Raw genomic sequence first — 18,002 nt, forward strand, 5'->3', positions numbered from 1 at the left:
GGTGGTGGTTGGTGAACACTGAGAAGGTGGTGATGGTGGTTGGTGAACACTGAGAAGGTGGTGATGGTGGTTGGTGAACACTGAGAAGGTGGTGATGGTGGTTGGTGAACACTGAGAAGGTGATGATGGTGGTGGTAGTGGTTGGTGAATACTGAGAAGATGATGATGGTTGGTGAAGGTGACGATGGTGGTGTTTGGTGAACACTGAGAAGGTGGTGATGATGGTGGTTGGGGAAGACTGGGAAGGTGATGATGATGGTGGTTGGTGAACACTGGGAAGGTGATGATGATGGTGGTTGGTGAACACTGAGAAGGTGGTGATGATGATGGTGGTTGAACACTGGGAAGGTGATGATGATGGTGGTTGGGGAACACTGGGAAGGTGATGATGATGGTGGTTGAACACTGGGAAGGTGATGATGATGGTGGTTGGGGAACACTGGGAAGGTGGTGATGATGATGGTGGTTGAACACTGGGAAGGTGATGATGATGGTGGTTGGGGAACACTGGGAAGGTGATGATGATGGTGGTTGAACACTGGGAAGGTGATGATGATGGTGGTTGGTGAACACTGGGAAGGTGATGATGATGGTGGTTGAACACTGGGAAGGTGATGATGATGGTGGTTGGGGAACACTGGGAAGGTGATGATGATGGTGGTTGAACACTGGGAAGGTGATGATGATGGTGGTTGGGGAACACTGGGAAGGTGATGATGATGGTGGTTGGAGAAGACTGGGAAGGTGATGATGATGGTGGTTGGTGAACACTGGGAAGGGTACCTTTTTTGATATGCGGTTGACTGGCATTTACTTCAAACTGATGTCTCTCACCTTGTTTTTTCATATGAGAATCTCTGATACTTTTTGTAAATTTCCAGCAGATTGTTCTGAACTTCCGGGAGCAGGGCGATGGCCTCACGCTGGACGGTGTGCCCCCTGGAGCCGTGTCTCAGTGTCATGTTGGATGCCACGTATCGCAGCGAGTGGCCAAGCAGGTACGGGGTCACAGATGAGGGGTGGCGGAATTGATGTGATCTTTTCATGTAGTGGAGGTTGGAGGCTTCTAGGGGAACACGAAGAGTAAATGGGAAATCTGAATCCTTTAGGCCAGATGACCATGGGCGCCTGAGGCCATACAATGTAGATGCGGGTATAATTTCATGCCCTGAAGACCATGGAATATTAGCTGTATGCAGGTACACACCGTACTGGGGGGGATCATTCCCAACCATTCAGAGAGGAGCAGTGCTACATTTTCGGCACCTGATGGGTTCAGTTATTGGGATTGTAATGTATGGTGGTGGAGTAGCGGGGTAGATATTTGGTTGTTCTCTCAGGTTTTACTTTTTAGTTTATTTTGCAACTTTTTCAGATTGTCCTCATCTTTGTGAATCAGCCGTGTGCGTCGGGCAAGCAGACGTGTTCCAGAGCATGTGGAGGTCCCGCCCGTACCGTGGACGCCAGTACCCAGACCAGCGGCGGCACGTGTCATCCACATTCTGACAGACGTTCTCCACCCAAGTCACCTCATCGGTTTGTTCGGAATCAGAGCTGCAGCACACAGACTGAGTGTGATAGAAGACCTGAAATACCGGAACGTTTCCCCATCCATGTGAATGTCTCTTCCATGTCACCCCAGGTGTCCCAGCGGACATCCAACTCCACTCAGACTGAATGTACACACAGAGTACCGGAGCTCCCTTCATCCTCATGTTATGCACAAACGATATTTCAGGAGGGGGAGGGAGCACCGGGCCTGGCCTTTGTACGGGGGCAGGGAATATCAACGCCTTCCTCCAGTCTAGATGATTTTTCTAAAACGTGTCTTGGCTCTGCGGACACATTGACCAATAGCTGGACAGACAAGACCAGGAAGTGTGAGAACCTCAGCGCTCCACTCCCAGTCCTGGGGGGACAGGACCCACCAGAACGCTGTCTGGATTATGAACAATCTTCACTCTTCAGCTGTCAGACCAAAGTGTCCAATAGATCAAGGGATCTCACCGATTCACCCTCTGATGTCTCTACCTCCTGTCCACCTGCACCATGCAAGGAGCCCTTCAAAACCACAACCTCTCATGGCCAGACTGTTGGAAGACATGGCAACCTGGACCAACAACCATCTTTTGAGAAACCCATGGAAACCACCATCTCTGATGAAGAAACTTCTATCATACATAGAGAACTGAACCATCAACTGTTTATTGAGAAACCCATGCAAACCACCACCTCTGATGGCCAATCTGCAGGAAGACATGGCGACCCGAACCAACAACTGTCTATTGAGAAACCCATGGAAACCACCACCTCTGATGGCCAAACTGCAGGAAAAAAAAGCGACCTGAACCAACAACCGTCTATTGAGAAACCCATGGAAACCACCACCTCTGATGGCCAAACTGCAGGAAAAAAAAGCGACCTGAACCAACAACCGTCTATTGAGAAACCCATGGAAACCACCACCTCTGATGGCCAAACTGCAGGAAGACATGGCGACCTGAACCAACAACCGTCTATTGAGAAACGCATGGAAACCACCACCTCTGATGGCCAAACTGCAGGAAAACATGGCGACCTGAACCAACAACCGTCTATTGAGAAACCCATGCAAACCACCACCTCTGATGGCCAATCTGCAGGAAAAAATGGCGACCTGAACCAACAACCGTCTATTGAGAAACCCATGGAAACCACCACCTCTGATGGCCAAACTGCAGGAAAAAATGGCGACCTGAACCAACAACCGTCTATTGAGAAACCCATGGAAACCACCACCTCTGATGGCCAAACTGCAGGAAGACATGGCGACCTGAACCAACAACCGTCTATTGAGAAACCCATGGAAACCACCGCCTCTGATGGCCAAACTGCAGGAAGACATGGCGACCTGAACCAACAACCGTCTATTGAGAAACCCATGGAAACCACCGCCTCTGATGGCCAAACTGCAGAAAGACATGGCGACCTGAACCAACAACCGTCTATTGAGAAACTCGCGGAACCCACCACCTCTGAAGAAGAAACTTCTATAATACATGGAGAACTGAACCAGAAACCATCTATCAAGAACCCCATGGAAACCACCACCTCTGATGGCCAAACTACTGGAAGATATGGTGACCCGAACCAACAACGGTCTATTGAGAAACCCATGGAAACCGCCAGCTCTGATGAAGAAACTTCTATAATGCATGGAGAACTAAACCAACGACCATCTTTTGAGAACCCCATGGAAACCACCACCTCTGACGAAGAAATTAATAGAATACATGGCAACCTGAACCAACAACCTTTTAGTGAGGAAGTCATGGAAAACGCCTCATTTGATGGCCAAACTGCTCAAAATCACAGCAACCATCTCCTGGATACATCCCCCCACATACCCAGCTCCCACACCCAGACTGACCAATCCAAGGAGTGCCCATGTGTCCCCGGAAAAAAGCCTCCAGGCTTAAGGGAAGAAAAGCCAAAGGTAAGAGTTTATATCCACCAGACTGCTGGGTGTTCCTGGGGGGGGGTAGATGAGATGGGTGGGAGATGTAGACAAGTGTTGACTGTGAGGTGCGGTGGGTCACAGGAGCTGCTGTGACTGGGTGGGAAGACTCGGCTTTGTCCCCCCAGTTTGGGATTGTTGTAGTTGTTTGCTGCTCCCGGGATATTTCTATATGACACATGAGTTGTGCTGAATTCCAGATTACCGATGACCCCGCATTGATTGGCCTCGATAGACGTGAACCAGAAGAACCTTCATGTTCCTCTCCATCCAATCACAGCCAGAAGTCGCCTGGAACTTCCTGTCTGTCGCCATCTTTAACCCAGGTATCCAAACTCCTATCCTCCAATCATGGTGGAGTCCAAATCCAGCTAAAACCTTTTTTATTTAGTTTTGTGTAGAGCGGGGAAGGGTTGGAGCCTCTGTCAGGTGTCTCTCTCAGGAATATTCTTCTTGGCCTCTATCGGGACAGGAATCTCTCCAATGGGGTCTTAGAAATAAATAAATACCTGACATACATTTTAACTCTTCCTTATGCTATCCAAATAATTTGGTTGAATTTTTGGCTCTGAGTAGTTTGCACATTTTTATTCCTGTGTGGAACATAACCTGATTGGTCTTCAGTGACCCCGCCTGTTGGAGGTCCCTTAGTAGAAGGCTTTCCTCACTCACCGCCTTGTCCATTCTCTTTCCAGTATTTGGATAACCTGCTGGAACAGCACAGGATGTCTCTGAATGAAGATGTGCATCACCAGAAGAGCCCATCCCCCTCTTCCCTCCCAGGTTCCTGTGCTCCACCCCAGCCTCATGTCCGACAGGTGAGTCCTCTCTGCCTGTCTCTCTGTTCTGAACCCTTCGCTGGTCCTCCCTGAGTCTCCGTGCTCGTTCTCAGCCTCATGTCCGACAGGTGAGTCCTCTTTGCCTGTCTCTCTGTTCTAAACCCTTCGCTGGTCCTCCCTGAGTCTCCGTGCTCGTTCTCAGCCTCATGTCCGACAGGTGAGCCCCCCTGTTAGTCTATCTATTCTTGACCCTCCCTGAGTCGCTATGCTCCACCCCAGCCTCATGTCCGACAGGTGAGTCCTCTTTGCCTGTCTCTCTGTTCTAAACCCTTCGCTGGTCCTCCCTGAGTCTCAGTGCTAGTTCTCAGCCTCATGTCTGATGGGTGAGCCCCCTCTGTTAGTCTCTCTATTCTTGACCCTCCCATGTTACTCCATGAGTCTATGCTTCACCATAGCCTCATGTCTGACAGGTGAGTCCTCTCTGCCCACCTCCTACTCTAGACCTTTCCATGCTCCTCCCGGAGTCTGTGCTCCACTCCAGCCATATGTCAGGTAGGTGAGTCCCCTCTTCTGTAGACCCTCCCATGCTCCTCCTTGTTTCCCTGTGCTCCACCGTAGCCTCATGTCCGACGGGTAAGTCCCCCTCTGCCCACCCCCCTGCTCTAGATCCCTCCATGCTCCTCCCTGAGTCTGTGTTCCACCTCAGCCTTATGTCCGACAGGTGAGTTCCCTTTGCTCATCTCTTTGTTCTAGACTCTCCCAAGCGCTTTTTAACAAGCCCCTTCGCCCCACCCCAGTCTTTTGTCTGACAGGTGAGTTTCCCCTGCCAGCCCCCCTGCTCTAGACCCCACTCCCAGCTTCTCCCTGAGTTCCTTTGCTCCACCACATCTTCATCTCCGACCAGTGAGTTCCTTCTGTCCATCCCTAATGCCTTAGAACCTTCCATGCTCCACCCAAAGTCACTGTGCGCCACCCCAGCCTGTCTTGACAGGTAAGTTCCCTCTGCTCTAGTCCCTTGCCTAGGTTCTCTCTGAGCCCCTTCACTCCACCCAGCCTTAAGTCCAACATGTGAGTCCCCTCAGCTATAGACCCGCCTGCTTTCTTCCCAAGGTCCCTGTGCTCCACCCCAACCTCATGTCCGACAAGTGAGTCCCCACTGCTTGTCCCCTGCTCTACACCCTCTAATGGTCTGCCGGAGTCCCTTTTCTCCACCCCAACATCATGTCTGATAAGTGAGTCGCCTCTGCCAGTCCCTCTACTCTAGACCCTCCCAAGCTCCTACCCAAGCTCATTCGCTCCACCCCAGCCTCATGTTCAAAAGGTAAGCTTCATCTGCCTGTCTCTCTGCTCTAGAACCTCCCATGGTCCTATCACCCCAGCATCATGTCCATCAGGTGAGTCCTGTCGTCCTGTCTCTCTGCTCTAGAACCTCCCATGGTCCTATCACCCCAGCCTCATGTCCATCAGGTGAGTCCCGTCCACCTGTCTCTCTGCTCTAGAACCTCCCATGGTCCTATCACCCCAGCCTCATGTCCATCAGGTGAGTCCCGTCCTCCTGTCGTTCTGCTCTAGAACCTCCCATGGTCCTCACAGAGTTCCTGTGTTCATCCCCAGCCTCATGTCCGACAGGTGAGTCACCTAGCCCTGTCTCTCTGCTCTGGGATCTCTTGTGCAACCTCATATGTCCCCTCTGCTGTAGACCCTCCCATGATCCTCTCTGTTTCAGTTTGTTCCACCTCAGCCTCATGTCTGACAGCCGAGTGCCCTCCGCTATAGGCCCTCCCATGCACCTCCCTGTTTCCCTGTGCTCCACCCCAGCCACAAGTCTGATAGGTGAGTCCCCTCAGCTGAAGACCCTCCCATGCTTCTCCCTATTTCTATTTGATCCACCCCAGCCTTATGTCTGATAGGTGAGTCTCCTCTACCGTAGACCCTCCCATGCTCCTCCCCGTTTTCCATTTGCACCACCCCAACCTCATGTCCGACAGGTGAATCCCCTCTGCTGAAGACCCTCCCATTCTTCTCCCTGTTTCTATTTGATCCACCCCAGCCTTATATCTGACAGGCGAGTTCCCTCTGAAGACCCTCCCATGCTCCTCCCCGTTTTTCATTTGCACCACCCCAACCTTGTGTCTGACAGGTGAGTCCCCTCTGCTGAAGACCCTCCCATGCTTCTCCCTGTTTCTATTTGATCCACCCCAGCCTTATGTCTGACAGGCGAGTCTCCTCTACCGTAGACCCTCCCATGCTCCTCCCCGTTTTCCATTTGCTCCACCCCAACCTTGTGTCCGACAGGTGAATCCCCTCTGCTGAAGACCCTCCCATGCTTTTCTCTGTTTCTATTTGATCCACCCCAGCCTTATGTCTGACAGGCGAGTCTCCTCTACCGTAGACCCTCCCATGCTCCTCCCCGTTTTCCATTTGCTCCACCCCAACCTTGTGTCTGACAGGCGAGTTCCCTCTGCTCATCCCTCCGCCGTAGACCCTCCCATGCTCTTCCCCTTTTCCTTGTGCTCCACCCCAGCCTCATGTCTGACAGCCGAGTGCCCTCCGCTATAGACCCTCCCATGCTCCTCCCCATTTCCCATTTGCTCCACCCCAACCTTGTGTCTGACAGGCGAGTTCCCTCTGCTCGTCCCTCCGCCGTAGACCCTCCCATGCTCTTCCCCTTTTCCTTGTGCTCCACCCCAGCCTCATGTCTGACAGGCATCTTTTTCCCTTCTCTATGCTCCAGAACCTTCCCAGTGACTCCATTTTTTCTTTTTTTTAGATCATATTGAATTTCCTGGAGAAAGAGAGCAGGCCAGTCAACGCGGATGTCTCCAATCCTAACATTTCTAAACGAACGTCTTCTTCATTAAAGATCATGGCAGGAGATCAGAATATCTCCCACCCAGCTAGTGACCAGTCCTCTTCATTAATGAGCATGTCAGAGAGTCAGAATGTGCCCAACCTTGGCATATCCTTACCAACAAGCATGCCAGGTGATCAGGATGTGAATAAACCTGGCAATTCTGAAGACTTGCTATCCTCAGTATTAACAATCAAAGCAGGTGATCCGGGTGTCCCCGAGCCAAGCAACGGGAGCGACATGTCCTCTTCTGAACAAATAACGAGCAGGCCATTGAGTCAGGATGACGGCGGTCCTGGCGCTGCGTTACCTTTATTGATAACCAGCATGGCTGTGAATCAGGATGTCCTGGGACCTGGTAGCAGTAAAAACCCACCTTCAGTGTCATTGAGCGAGGCAGCTATTCAGGATGTCCCCAGACTCGGCACTGCCAGCTCCTTGTCATCGTCAGAATTAACGCACAAACCGGAGAATCCTGATGTAGCTGCTTCTGTCACCTCCTGTATCTCCTCCTCTTCTGCCTTAACGAACGACAAGCCAGTTCACCAGGATGTCCCCGGCCCTCCGGATATGCCATGCACTGCAGTATTAAGCAAGCCAGAGCATCAGGATTTTCTCAGTTCTGGCACAGCTAGCGACTCTTCTTCACAAACGACAAGCATGACAGTGACTCAGGATGTCCCCGGCCCTCCGGATATGCCATGCACTGCAGTATTAAGCAAGCCAGAGCATCAGGATTTTCTCAGTTCTGGCATAGCTAGCGACTCTTCTTCACAAACGACAAGCATGACAGTGACTCAGGATGTCCCCGGCCCTCCGGATATGCCATCCACTGCAGTATTAAGCAAGCCAGAGCATCAGGATTTTCTCAGATCTGGCACAGCTAGCGACTCTTCTACACAAACGACAAGCATGACAGTGACTCGGGATGTCTCCAGGACTGGTACACCCAGTGACATCACAGCTTCTGACTCTCCTTCAGTATTAAATAGCAGGCCGGTGATTCAGGATATCTCTGTTAGTGACTCTATAACGCGCTCGCCATTGACTCAGGATGTGTCTAGTTCTGACACCTTTGCACACACAGGATCTTCTCATATACGAAACATACCAGGCAGTAAGGATGTCCCTGAGACTGGCGTATCATCTTCTGTTTTAATAAGGAGCCACCCCGAGGAAGCTCAGGTCGGTCTGCATGGGAGGGTTGGCGGGGCGTTCTGCTGCGAAACGCATCGCTGTGTTAGAAACCTCTGATGGAAGCTGTGATTGGGTTTCGGTGACGCCTTTTGTGGTTGATTTGCAGGTCGGGGATGAGGCTCCGGAGGAGGTAATGGAGTCCGAAGACAGGCCTGAGAATCCGCTGTGCCAGCCGCAGAGACCCCCGAAGAGCCACAGCTGCCCGGCTCTGGTATTGGAAGCTGTGACACAGGTGAGACCATTACCCAGGTATGTGTCATGTGTCACCTTCAGGAAGAACTCCACACACAGTGTAAAGGGTTGGAGCCTCTGTCAGAATTTATCATCTGTGTTTCTGTTGGTGGAGGTTTTGTTGCCCCGTCCTGTTTCAGGCAGTGGTTAATGATGGGGTGTGGGGTTCATTGGGCACATCATAATTCCAGTGAGCACGTTGCACCGTCATTGGACACAGGGCACCATCATTGGGCACGTCGCATGGTCATTGAGCACAACATAATTCCGTTGGGCACGTTGCACCGTCATTGGCCACATCACAACTCCAGTGGGCACGTCGCACCATCATTGGGCACGTTTCACCGTCATTGGGCACATCACAATTCCATTGGGCACGTCGCACCATCATTGGGCATGTCGCACTGTCATTGGGCACATCACAATTCCAGTGGGCACATCGCACCGTCATTGGGCACCTCACAATTCCGTTTTGCGCGTCGCACTGTCATTGGGCACCTCACAATTCCAGTGGGCACATCGCACCATCATTGGGCACGTCGCACGGTCATTGGGCACGTCGCACCATCGGGCACGTAGCATGGTCATTGGGCACATCACAATTCCATTGGGCACGTTGCATGGTCATTGGGCACATCACAATTCCATTGGGCACGTCGCACACGTGTTTTAACCATATCACATGGCATATCACAATGCATTGTGGTTGGGCACATTGCACTATTGTTGAGCACATCACACTGTGGTTGGGCACTGCACACCTTCCATGCACACAACACTCTGTCTTTGGGCGCATCACACTTTCGTTGGACACATCACATCGTCGTTAAGCACATGGCACAGTCTTTAGGCACATTGCAGTAATGCTGAGCACGTCAAGCTATGGTTGGGCAAAGCACATCTTTGTAGGGCCCTCCAGTGGCACGTTGGCTAGGCCCTCCGTAGCACGTTGGCTGGGCCCTCCAGTGGCACGTTGGCTGGGCCCTCCAGTGGCACGTTGGCTGGGCCCTCCAGTGGCACGTTGGCTGGGCCCTCCAGTGGCACGTTGGCTGGGGCCTCCAGTGGCACGTTGGCTGGGGCCTCCAGTGGCACGTTGGCTGGGGCCTCCAGTGGCACGTTGGCTGGGGCCTCCAGTGGCACGTTGGCTGGGCCCTCCAGTGGCACGTTGGCTGGGCCCTCCAGTGGCACGTTGGCTGGGCCCTCCAGTGGCACGTTGGCTGGGCCCTCCAGTGGCACGTTGGCTGGGCCCTCCCGTGGCACATTAATTGCTCCAATTGTGGGTTCCCTGAATTCTGTAAAGCCCGGGTACAGGTGGGTAATACCCAATATGAACACCAGGGGTCCCCCTATGCTGGACCTTTTCCTAACGTTTTCTGTTTTCTACCAGGAGGTGGAGCTCCGGCTCCCATTGACTGATCCTGAAGAGATGGTGGGACCTCTGCGGAAATATTCCGGGGTAGAAAATGAGGTAAATCGTCACTCCGCCTCTTCTTGTGTTATATGGGGCGGAGCTCTGTGCCCGTCATTCATATCTGAGATATCAGTTGCACCTCCTGCCCAGAAGTTGTGTTGCTGAGCTGACTCCCCGCCCCCTCGTCTCTTCTCTCTGCAGCTGACCTTCGATGACATTGCGGTGTATTTCTCCAAGGAGGAGTGGGAGGTTCTGGAGGGTCCTCAGAAGGGTCTCTACTGCCAGGTCATGATGGACAATTATCGCTCTCTGGACTCTCTCGGTAAGTTCTGAATCCAACAAATATCCAGAAAGTCGAAATGTGTCTCCCCTTTCATTTCTATAGACTGGGGGGTAGAAAGAAACTCTGCACTGTCTGTTACCCCCCCCCCCCCCCCATGGAGATTCATGATCACTTCCTGTGTGGTCACCGGGACAACAAGTGAGGGATCAGAACCACTGTGTCCCCCAGTAGACCAAGCGCATGGAGCCCTTACTATCATCCTTCTTCCTGGTTGTAGCTCCACCCCAGGCTGAAGCCCAATTTATGGGCATTATTCCCATAGGGCAGTGATGGCGAACCTTTTTGAGCCCGAGTGCCCAAACCGCGACGCAAAACCAACGTATTTCTTTCAAAGTGCCAACACAGAATTAAACCCACCAGCGGCTCTGTACAGAGGATGGGACTGATCATCCTTCTCTGAATGAGCCCTAAGAGGTAAGAAACGTAAGATTCTGCCAGATTCGCTCAGAATGCAGGGTTCAGGAATGCATTGTGCTTAGAATGCACTGTGCAACATACACTGACCTACCTTACACATGCACTGACCTACCTAATGAGGCACAATGTTTCCCAATGACACCAATAATGAGGCACAATGACACCAATGAGGGGGGTAAAATGTTTCCCAATTACACGAATAATGAGGCCAAATAACAGCAATGATGGGGCACAAGGTTTCCAAATGAGGCACAATGACACCAATGAGGGGGTAAAATGTTTCCCAATGACACTAAGAATGAGGCCAAATAACAGCAATGATGGGGCATATGGTTTCCAAATGAGGCACAATGACACCAATGAGGGGGGTAAAATGTTTCCCAATAACACTAAGAATGAGGCCAAATAACAGCAATGATGGGGCACATGGTTTCCAAATGAGGCACAATGACACCAATGAGGGGGTAAAATGTTTCCCAATGACACTAAGAATGAGGCCAAATAACAGCAATGATGGGGCATATGGTTTCCAAATGAGGCACAATGACACCAATGAGGGGGGTAAAATGTTTCCCAATTACACTAATAATGAGGCCAAATAACAGCAATGATGGGGCATATGGTTTCCAAATGAGGCACAATGACACCAATGAGGGGGGTAAAATGTTTCCCAATTACACTAATAATGAGGCCAAATAACAGCAATGATGGGGCACAAGGTTTCCAAATGACACCTATAATAAGGCACAATGTCCCAATGACACTAAGAATGAGGCCAAATAACAGCAATGATGGGGCACAAGGTTTCCAAATGAGGCACAATGACACCAATGAGGGGGTAAAATGTTTCCCAATGACACTAGGAATGAGGCCAAATAACAGCAATGATGGGGCATATGGTTTCCAAATGAGGCACAATGACACCAATGAGGGGGGTAAAATGTTTCCCAATAACACTAAGAATGAGGCCAAATAACAGCAATGATGGGGCACATGGTTTCCAAATGAGGCACAATGACACCAATGAGGGGGGTAAAATGTTTCCCAATTACACTAAGAATGAGGCCAAATAACAGCAATGATGGGGCACATGGTTTCCAAATGAGGCACAATGACACCAATGAGGGGGGTAAAATGTTTCCCAATTACACTAATAATGAGGCCAAATAACAGCAATGATGGGGCACAAGGTTTCCAAATGACACCTATAATAAGGCACAATGTCCCAATGACACTAAGAATGAGGCCAAATAACAGCAATGATGGGGCACAAGGTTTCCAAATGAGGCACAATGACACCAATGAGGGGGTAAAATGTTTCCCAATGACACTAGGAATGAGGCCAAATAACAGCAATGATGGGGCATATGGTTTCCAAATGAGGCACAATGACACCAATGAGGGGGGTAAAATGTTTCCCAATGACACTAGGAATGAGGCCAAATAACAGCAATGATGGGGCATATGGTTTCCAAATGAGGCACAATGACACCAATGAGGGGGGTAAAATGTTTCCCAATAACACTAAGAATGAGGCCAAATAACAGCAATGATGGGGCACAAGGTTTCCAAATGAGGCACAATGACACCAATGAGGGGGGTAAAATGTTTCCCAATTACACTAATAATGAGGCCCAATGATGGGGTACAAGGTTTCCCAATGATACCAATAATGAGGCCCAATGACACCAATGATGGGGTACAAGGATTCACAATGATACCAATAATAACGGGGCACAATTCCCAGGGCTGCTGTTTAAAAATGTATATATATATATATTTTTTTTTTCCAATGAAGAAAAACGATAATTTCACCCAACAAAGTGTATGACAAGCAAGTGTATTGGCAAAGAGAAAATCTGCAAAGGCACTTTCTGGAGAGATTCCCAGGAAATCTTTTATTTTGGGGGTTAATCTGGATCCTAGACACAGGGCAAGGATGAAGGAGGTGAAACCAGACAGGAAGGAGTTGAAGGGGAAGGTACCTCCAGCAGTTGGTATGGTTAGCATGGCTCCGGTCAGCAGGATGTACATTAGGAGCTTAAACCCCGGCCTCTAAGAAGCAGGAACTCCACAAACAGAACTGATCTACACATGATGTCCACATCTCACCTGTCTCCAGTGTCTGTGTCTCCCAATCCGACAGCGCGTTCCCGCCCGCACATCACCCCTGATTCCAGCCGCATGGGAGCCATGTTCTCTGTCACACCCACCCCAGACACATCACCGCTGGCCCCAGAGACTTGTGGGAGCCGCGTCTTATCATTCACGCCCACCTCAGACACGTCATTGCTTGCCCTAGAGACCTGTGGGATGTGTAGTTTGATGGGGGCCGAATAAGTTTCTATTGTCCGAGGATTTTTTACAACACCGGTCGGTGTTTGCTTTTCTCCTGGCGTGCCCACAGAGAGGGCTTGACGTGCCAGGTGTGGCACGCGTGCCACGCGTTCGCCATCACTGCCATAGGGGATCTACAGGACTGGTGTCAGCCCCCCTTCATTGTCACTGAACCTCTATCCTACGCGGGCGGCATGCTCTGTGATCGCCGAGTTCTTCGGGGTAAAGGGCCAATCACAGTGGCCCTTTACCACGTGATCAGCTGTCAGCCAATCAAAGTGCCACTTCACCTCCCCAACACCTTCACTCTTCCCGAGGAATTAAAGGCTGCTCCCGTATTCAGATTGGTAGAGCCGGAAGATGGCGCTGGACCGCCCAGGTAAGTACTTTTTATAGGTATTTGTATCTTCTTACTTTTCATTTTTTTTTTATTTTTTTTTTAACCACTTCAATACCGGGCACTTCCCCCCCCCTTCCTGCGCAGGCGCTGTCGCACGTTAAATGACAATTGCGCGGTCGTGCTGCACTGTACCCATATCACACTTTTATCATTTTGTTCCCACAAATAGAACTTTCTATTGGTGGTATTTGATCACCTCTGGGGGGGGGGGGGTTATTTTTTTGCTAAACAAATAAAAAAAAGGCAGCTTAAAAAAAAAATTAATAACATTTTTTTATTTGTTTCTGTTATAAAATGTTGTAAATAAGTACGTTTTCTCCTTCACTGATGGGCACTCATAGGCTGCACTAATGGGCACTCATAGGCTGCATTAATGGGCACTCATAGGCTGCACTAATGGGCACTCATAGGCTGCACTAATGGGCATTGATAGTCGGCACTAATGGGCACTGAAAGGCTGCACTGATGGGTACTTATAGGTGGCACTTATGGGCATTGATAGGTGGCACTGATAGACGGCCCTGATGGGCACTGATAGGCCGCACTGATGGTCACTGAAAGGCGGCACTGATGGGTACTTATAGGTGGCAGTCATGGGTACTTATAGGTGGCACTGATAGACGGCCTTGATGGGCACTGATAGACGGCCTTGATGATCACTGGAAGGCGGCACTTATGGGTACTTATAGGTGGCACTGATAGGGGGCATTGATAGGCGTCACTGATGGGCACTCATAGGCGGCACTAATGGGCACTGATAGACGGCCTTGATGGGCACTGATAGACAGCCTTGATGGGCACTGATAGACAGCCTTGATGGGCACTGATAGGCGGCACTAATGGGCACTGAAAGGCCGCACTGATGGGTACTTATAGGTGGCACTGATATGCATCACTGATGGGCACTGATAGGCGTCTCTAATGGGCACTGATAGGCGTCACTGATGGGCACTGATAGGCGTCACTGATGGGCAATGATAGGCGTCACTGGGCACTGAAAGGCGTCACTGATGGGCACTGAAAGGCGTCACTGATGGGCACTAATGGATACTTATAGGTGGCACTGATAGGCACTGAAAGGCCGCACTGATGGGTACTTATAGGTGGCACTGATAGATGCCACTTATGGGCATTGATAGGCGTCACTGATGGGCACTGGTAGGCGTCACTGATGGGCACTGGTAGGCGTCACTGATGGGCACTGGTAGGCGTCACTGATGGGCACTGGTAGGCGTCACTGATGGGCACTGGTAGGCGTCACTGATGGGCACTGGTAGGCTTCACTGATGGGCACTGAAAGGCCGCACTAATGGATACTTATAGGTGGCACTGATGGGCACTGAAAGGCCGCACTATTGGGTACTTATAGGCGGCACTGATAGGCGTCACTGGGCACTGATAGCGTCACTGATGGGCACTGATTGGCATCTATAATCAGCCCTGTCAGGCGAGCAGCCAAGCGGCTCTCCTCTCCTCGCGTCTGTCAGTGCGAGTGGAGGAAAAGCCGATAAACGTCTCTTCCTGTTTACACTGTGATTGGGCACAGCTGATCACATGGTGTAAAGAGCCTACATGGGAGAGAGATGCGGTGTGTCAGACTGACACATCACACCAACGATCGCCACACTGTGCCCCCCGCTATCGTGGCTTATCCTGCTGGACGTCAGGATAATGAAGACACTTTCTGCCCGTCATTCTGCAATATGGCGTGAGGGAAGTTTTTAAAGATAAAGACTGAAGTTTCCCTTTTGATTTTCTATGATTGTCAGCGCCATCTAGTGGCCATAATGTGGTATTTTTCCTGGAAAAACCTTAATACCGCATTATGACCACTAGGAAATTAAGGGTAAAAATGTGTGACGGCTCTGTGAATACTTGTGACCTTCCGCCATCTACTTCTAGACCCCTAAATGTCATCGTCCCCAGCCCCTCCCCCCCCGTATGTTGTGTGGCAGCATTGTATGTATCCATTGTAGATCCCTGTTGTGACGGGGAGAGTCTTCATAGCGTTCCCCTTGTTCCAGGATTCCTATTGGATAAGCCTGGTCTGATATCGCGGATAGAGGATGAAGAGGCGGAGCTCTGGGAGGACGGCGGCGGCAGGTTCAGTCTTGGCGGTGAGTGCTCTCGGACTCTCCTGCACACCGGTAGGTTGCGTTACTGTGAGCTGCCTGATCATCACACTTTGTTCTGATTTCAGAAGGGGGTCTGCCGCCTTTCCCAGCCCGGTGTACCACCGATGTCCCATCTCTAGACGAGGATAAGGGGACTCCGGGGACTGTGGGGGGAGGTGAGGCAGACAAGACTGTGCATGAAAACATTTGTATCTCTGTATAGTATAATGCTAGGAGGTTTGGTTATCCCAGCTCCCAGGGTTCCTGGGCACTGGAATGTGATCTGGGTGGCCATTGTCCCTCTTCTTATCCTATATCATAGGGACTGCTATTGTCCCTCTCTTTATTATATATCATAGGGACAGCCATGGTCCCTCTCCTTATCCTATATCATAGGGACGGCCATGGTCCCTCTCCTTATCCTATATCATAGGGACGGCCATTGTCCCTCTCCTTATCCTATATCATAGGGACGGCCATTGTCCCTCTCTTTATCCTATATCATAGGGGCGGCCATGGTCCCTCTCCTTATCCTATATCATAGGGACGGCCATGGTCCCTCTCCTTATCCTATATCATAGGGACAGCCATGGTCCCTCACCTTATCCTATATCATAGGGAGGGAGGGCCATGGTCCCTCTCCTTATCCTATATCATAGGGACGGCCATGGTACCTCTCCTTATCCTATATTATAGGGACGGCCATGGTCCCTCTCCTTATCCTATATCATAGGGAAGGCCATGGTCCCTCTCCTTATGCTATATCATAGGGACGGCCATGGTCCCTCTCCTTATCCTATATCATAGGGAGGGCCATGGTCCCTCTCCTTATCCTATATCATAGGGACGGCCATGGTACCTCTCCTTATCCTATATTATAGGGACGGCCATGGTCCCTCTCCTTATCCTATATCATAGGGAAGGCCATGGTCCCTCTCCTTATGCTATATCATAGGGACGGCCATGGTCCCTCTTCTTATCCTATATCATAGGGACGGCCATGGTCCCTCTCCTTATCCTATATCATAAGGACAGACTCCTGTACAGCCATTGTCCTACTCCTATATCATAGGGATGGCCATGGTCCCTCTCCTTATCCTATATCATAGGGACAGACTCCTGTACAACCATTGTTCTACTCCTATATCATAGGGATGGCCATGGTCCCTCTTCTTATCCTATATCATAGCGACGTCCATGGTCCCACTCCTTATCCTATATAATAGGGACAGACTCCTGTACAACCATTGTCCTTCTCCTATATCATAGGGATGGCCATGGTCCCTCTCTTTATCCTATATCATAGTGACAGACTCCTGTATGGTCATTGTCCCTCTCCCTCTCCTTATCCTATATTATAGGGACAGGCTCCTGTATGGCCATTGTCCCTCTCCTTATCCTATATCATAGGGACAGGCTCTTGTACAATCATTATCTTGCTCCTTATCCTTTAGCATAGGGACGACCATGGTCCCTCTCCCCTAATTCTATAGCATAGGGACAGCCATGGTCCCTCTCCTTATCATAGATCATAGGGACAAACTCCTGTACAACCATTGTTCCCCTCCTTATCCTATATCATAGGGACAACCATGGTCCCTCTCCTTATCCTATAACATGGGTCTTCAAACTACGGCCCTCCAGTTGTTCAGGAACTACAATTCCCTTCATGCCTAGTCATGTCTGTGAATGTCCAGAGTTTCACAATGCCTCATGGGATGTGTAGTTCCACAACAGCTGAAGGGCCGTAGTTTGAGGATCCCTGTCCTATATCATAGGAACGGCCATGGTCCCTCTCCTTATCTTATATCATAGGGACAGGCTTCTGTACAACCATTGTCCCTCATCTTATCCTATATCATAGGGACAGACACCTGTACTGCCACGGTCCCTTTCCTTATCTTATATCATAGGGACGGCCATGGTCCCTCTCCTTATCCTATATTATGGGAACGCCCATGGTCCCTCTCCTTATCTTATATTATGGGAACGGCCATGGTCCCTCTCCTTATCCTATATTATGGGAACGGCCACGGTCCTTTTCCTTATCCTATATCATAGGGACGGCCTTGGTCCCTTTCCTTATCCTATATCATAGGGACGGCCATGGTCCCTCTCCTTATCCTATATTATGGGAACGCCCATGGTCCCTCTCCTTATCCTATATTATGGGAACGGCCATGGTCCCTCTCCTTATCCTATATTATGGGAACGGCCATGGTCCCTCTCCTTATCCTATATTATGGGAACGGCCATGGTCCCTCTCCTTATCCTATATTATGGGAACGGCCATGGTCCCTCTCCTTATCCTATATTATGGGAACGGCCATGGTACCTCTCCTTATCCTATATCATTGGGACGGCCATGGTCCCTCTCCTTATCCTATATCATTGGGATGGCCATGGTCCCTCTCCTTATCCTATAT

The 18,002-nt window shown here is 50.4% G+C and overlaps 1 protein-coding gene across 1 annotated transcript in view; it reads left to right on the forward strand.

Moving 5' to 3' along the window:
* Positions 1-18,002, forward strand: part of LOC120941723 — a 78,337-nt gene that overhangs the window by 19,539 nt on the left and 40,796 nt on the right. Inside the window, exons 5-14 of the mRNA XM_040355344.1 lie at positions 882-998; positions 1,376-3,475; positions 3,697-3,822; positions 4,192-4,314; positions 7,046-8,311; positions 8,430-8,555; positions 9,942-10,022; positions 10,167-10,287; positions 15,487-15,579; positions 15,663-15,752. Of these exons, the coding sequence (XP_040211278.1) occupies positions 882-998; positions 1,376-3,475; positions 3,697-3,822; positions 4,192-4,314; positions 7,046-8,311; positions 8,430-8,555; positions 9,942-10,022; positions 10,167-10,287; positions 15,487-15,579; positions 15,663-15,752 (4,243 nt within the window). The remainder of the gene's footprint in view (positions 1-881; positions 999-1,375; positions 3,476-3,696; positions 3,823-4,191; positions 4,315-7,045; positions 8,312-8,429; positions 8,556-9,941; positions 10,023-10,166; positions 10,288-15,486; positions 15,580-15,662; positions 15,753-18,002) is intronic.

This window comes from Rana temporaria, chromosome 5 (assembly GCF_905171775.1).
Source record: "Rana temporaria chromosome 5, aRanTem1.1, whole genome shotgun sequence".
In the NCBI taxonomy this organism is placed as follows: Eukaryota; Metazoa; Chordata; class Amphibia; order Anura; family Ranidae; genus Rana; species Rana temporaria.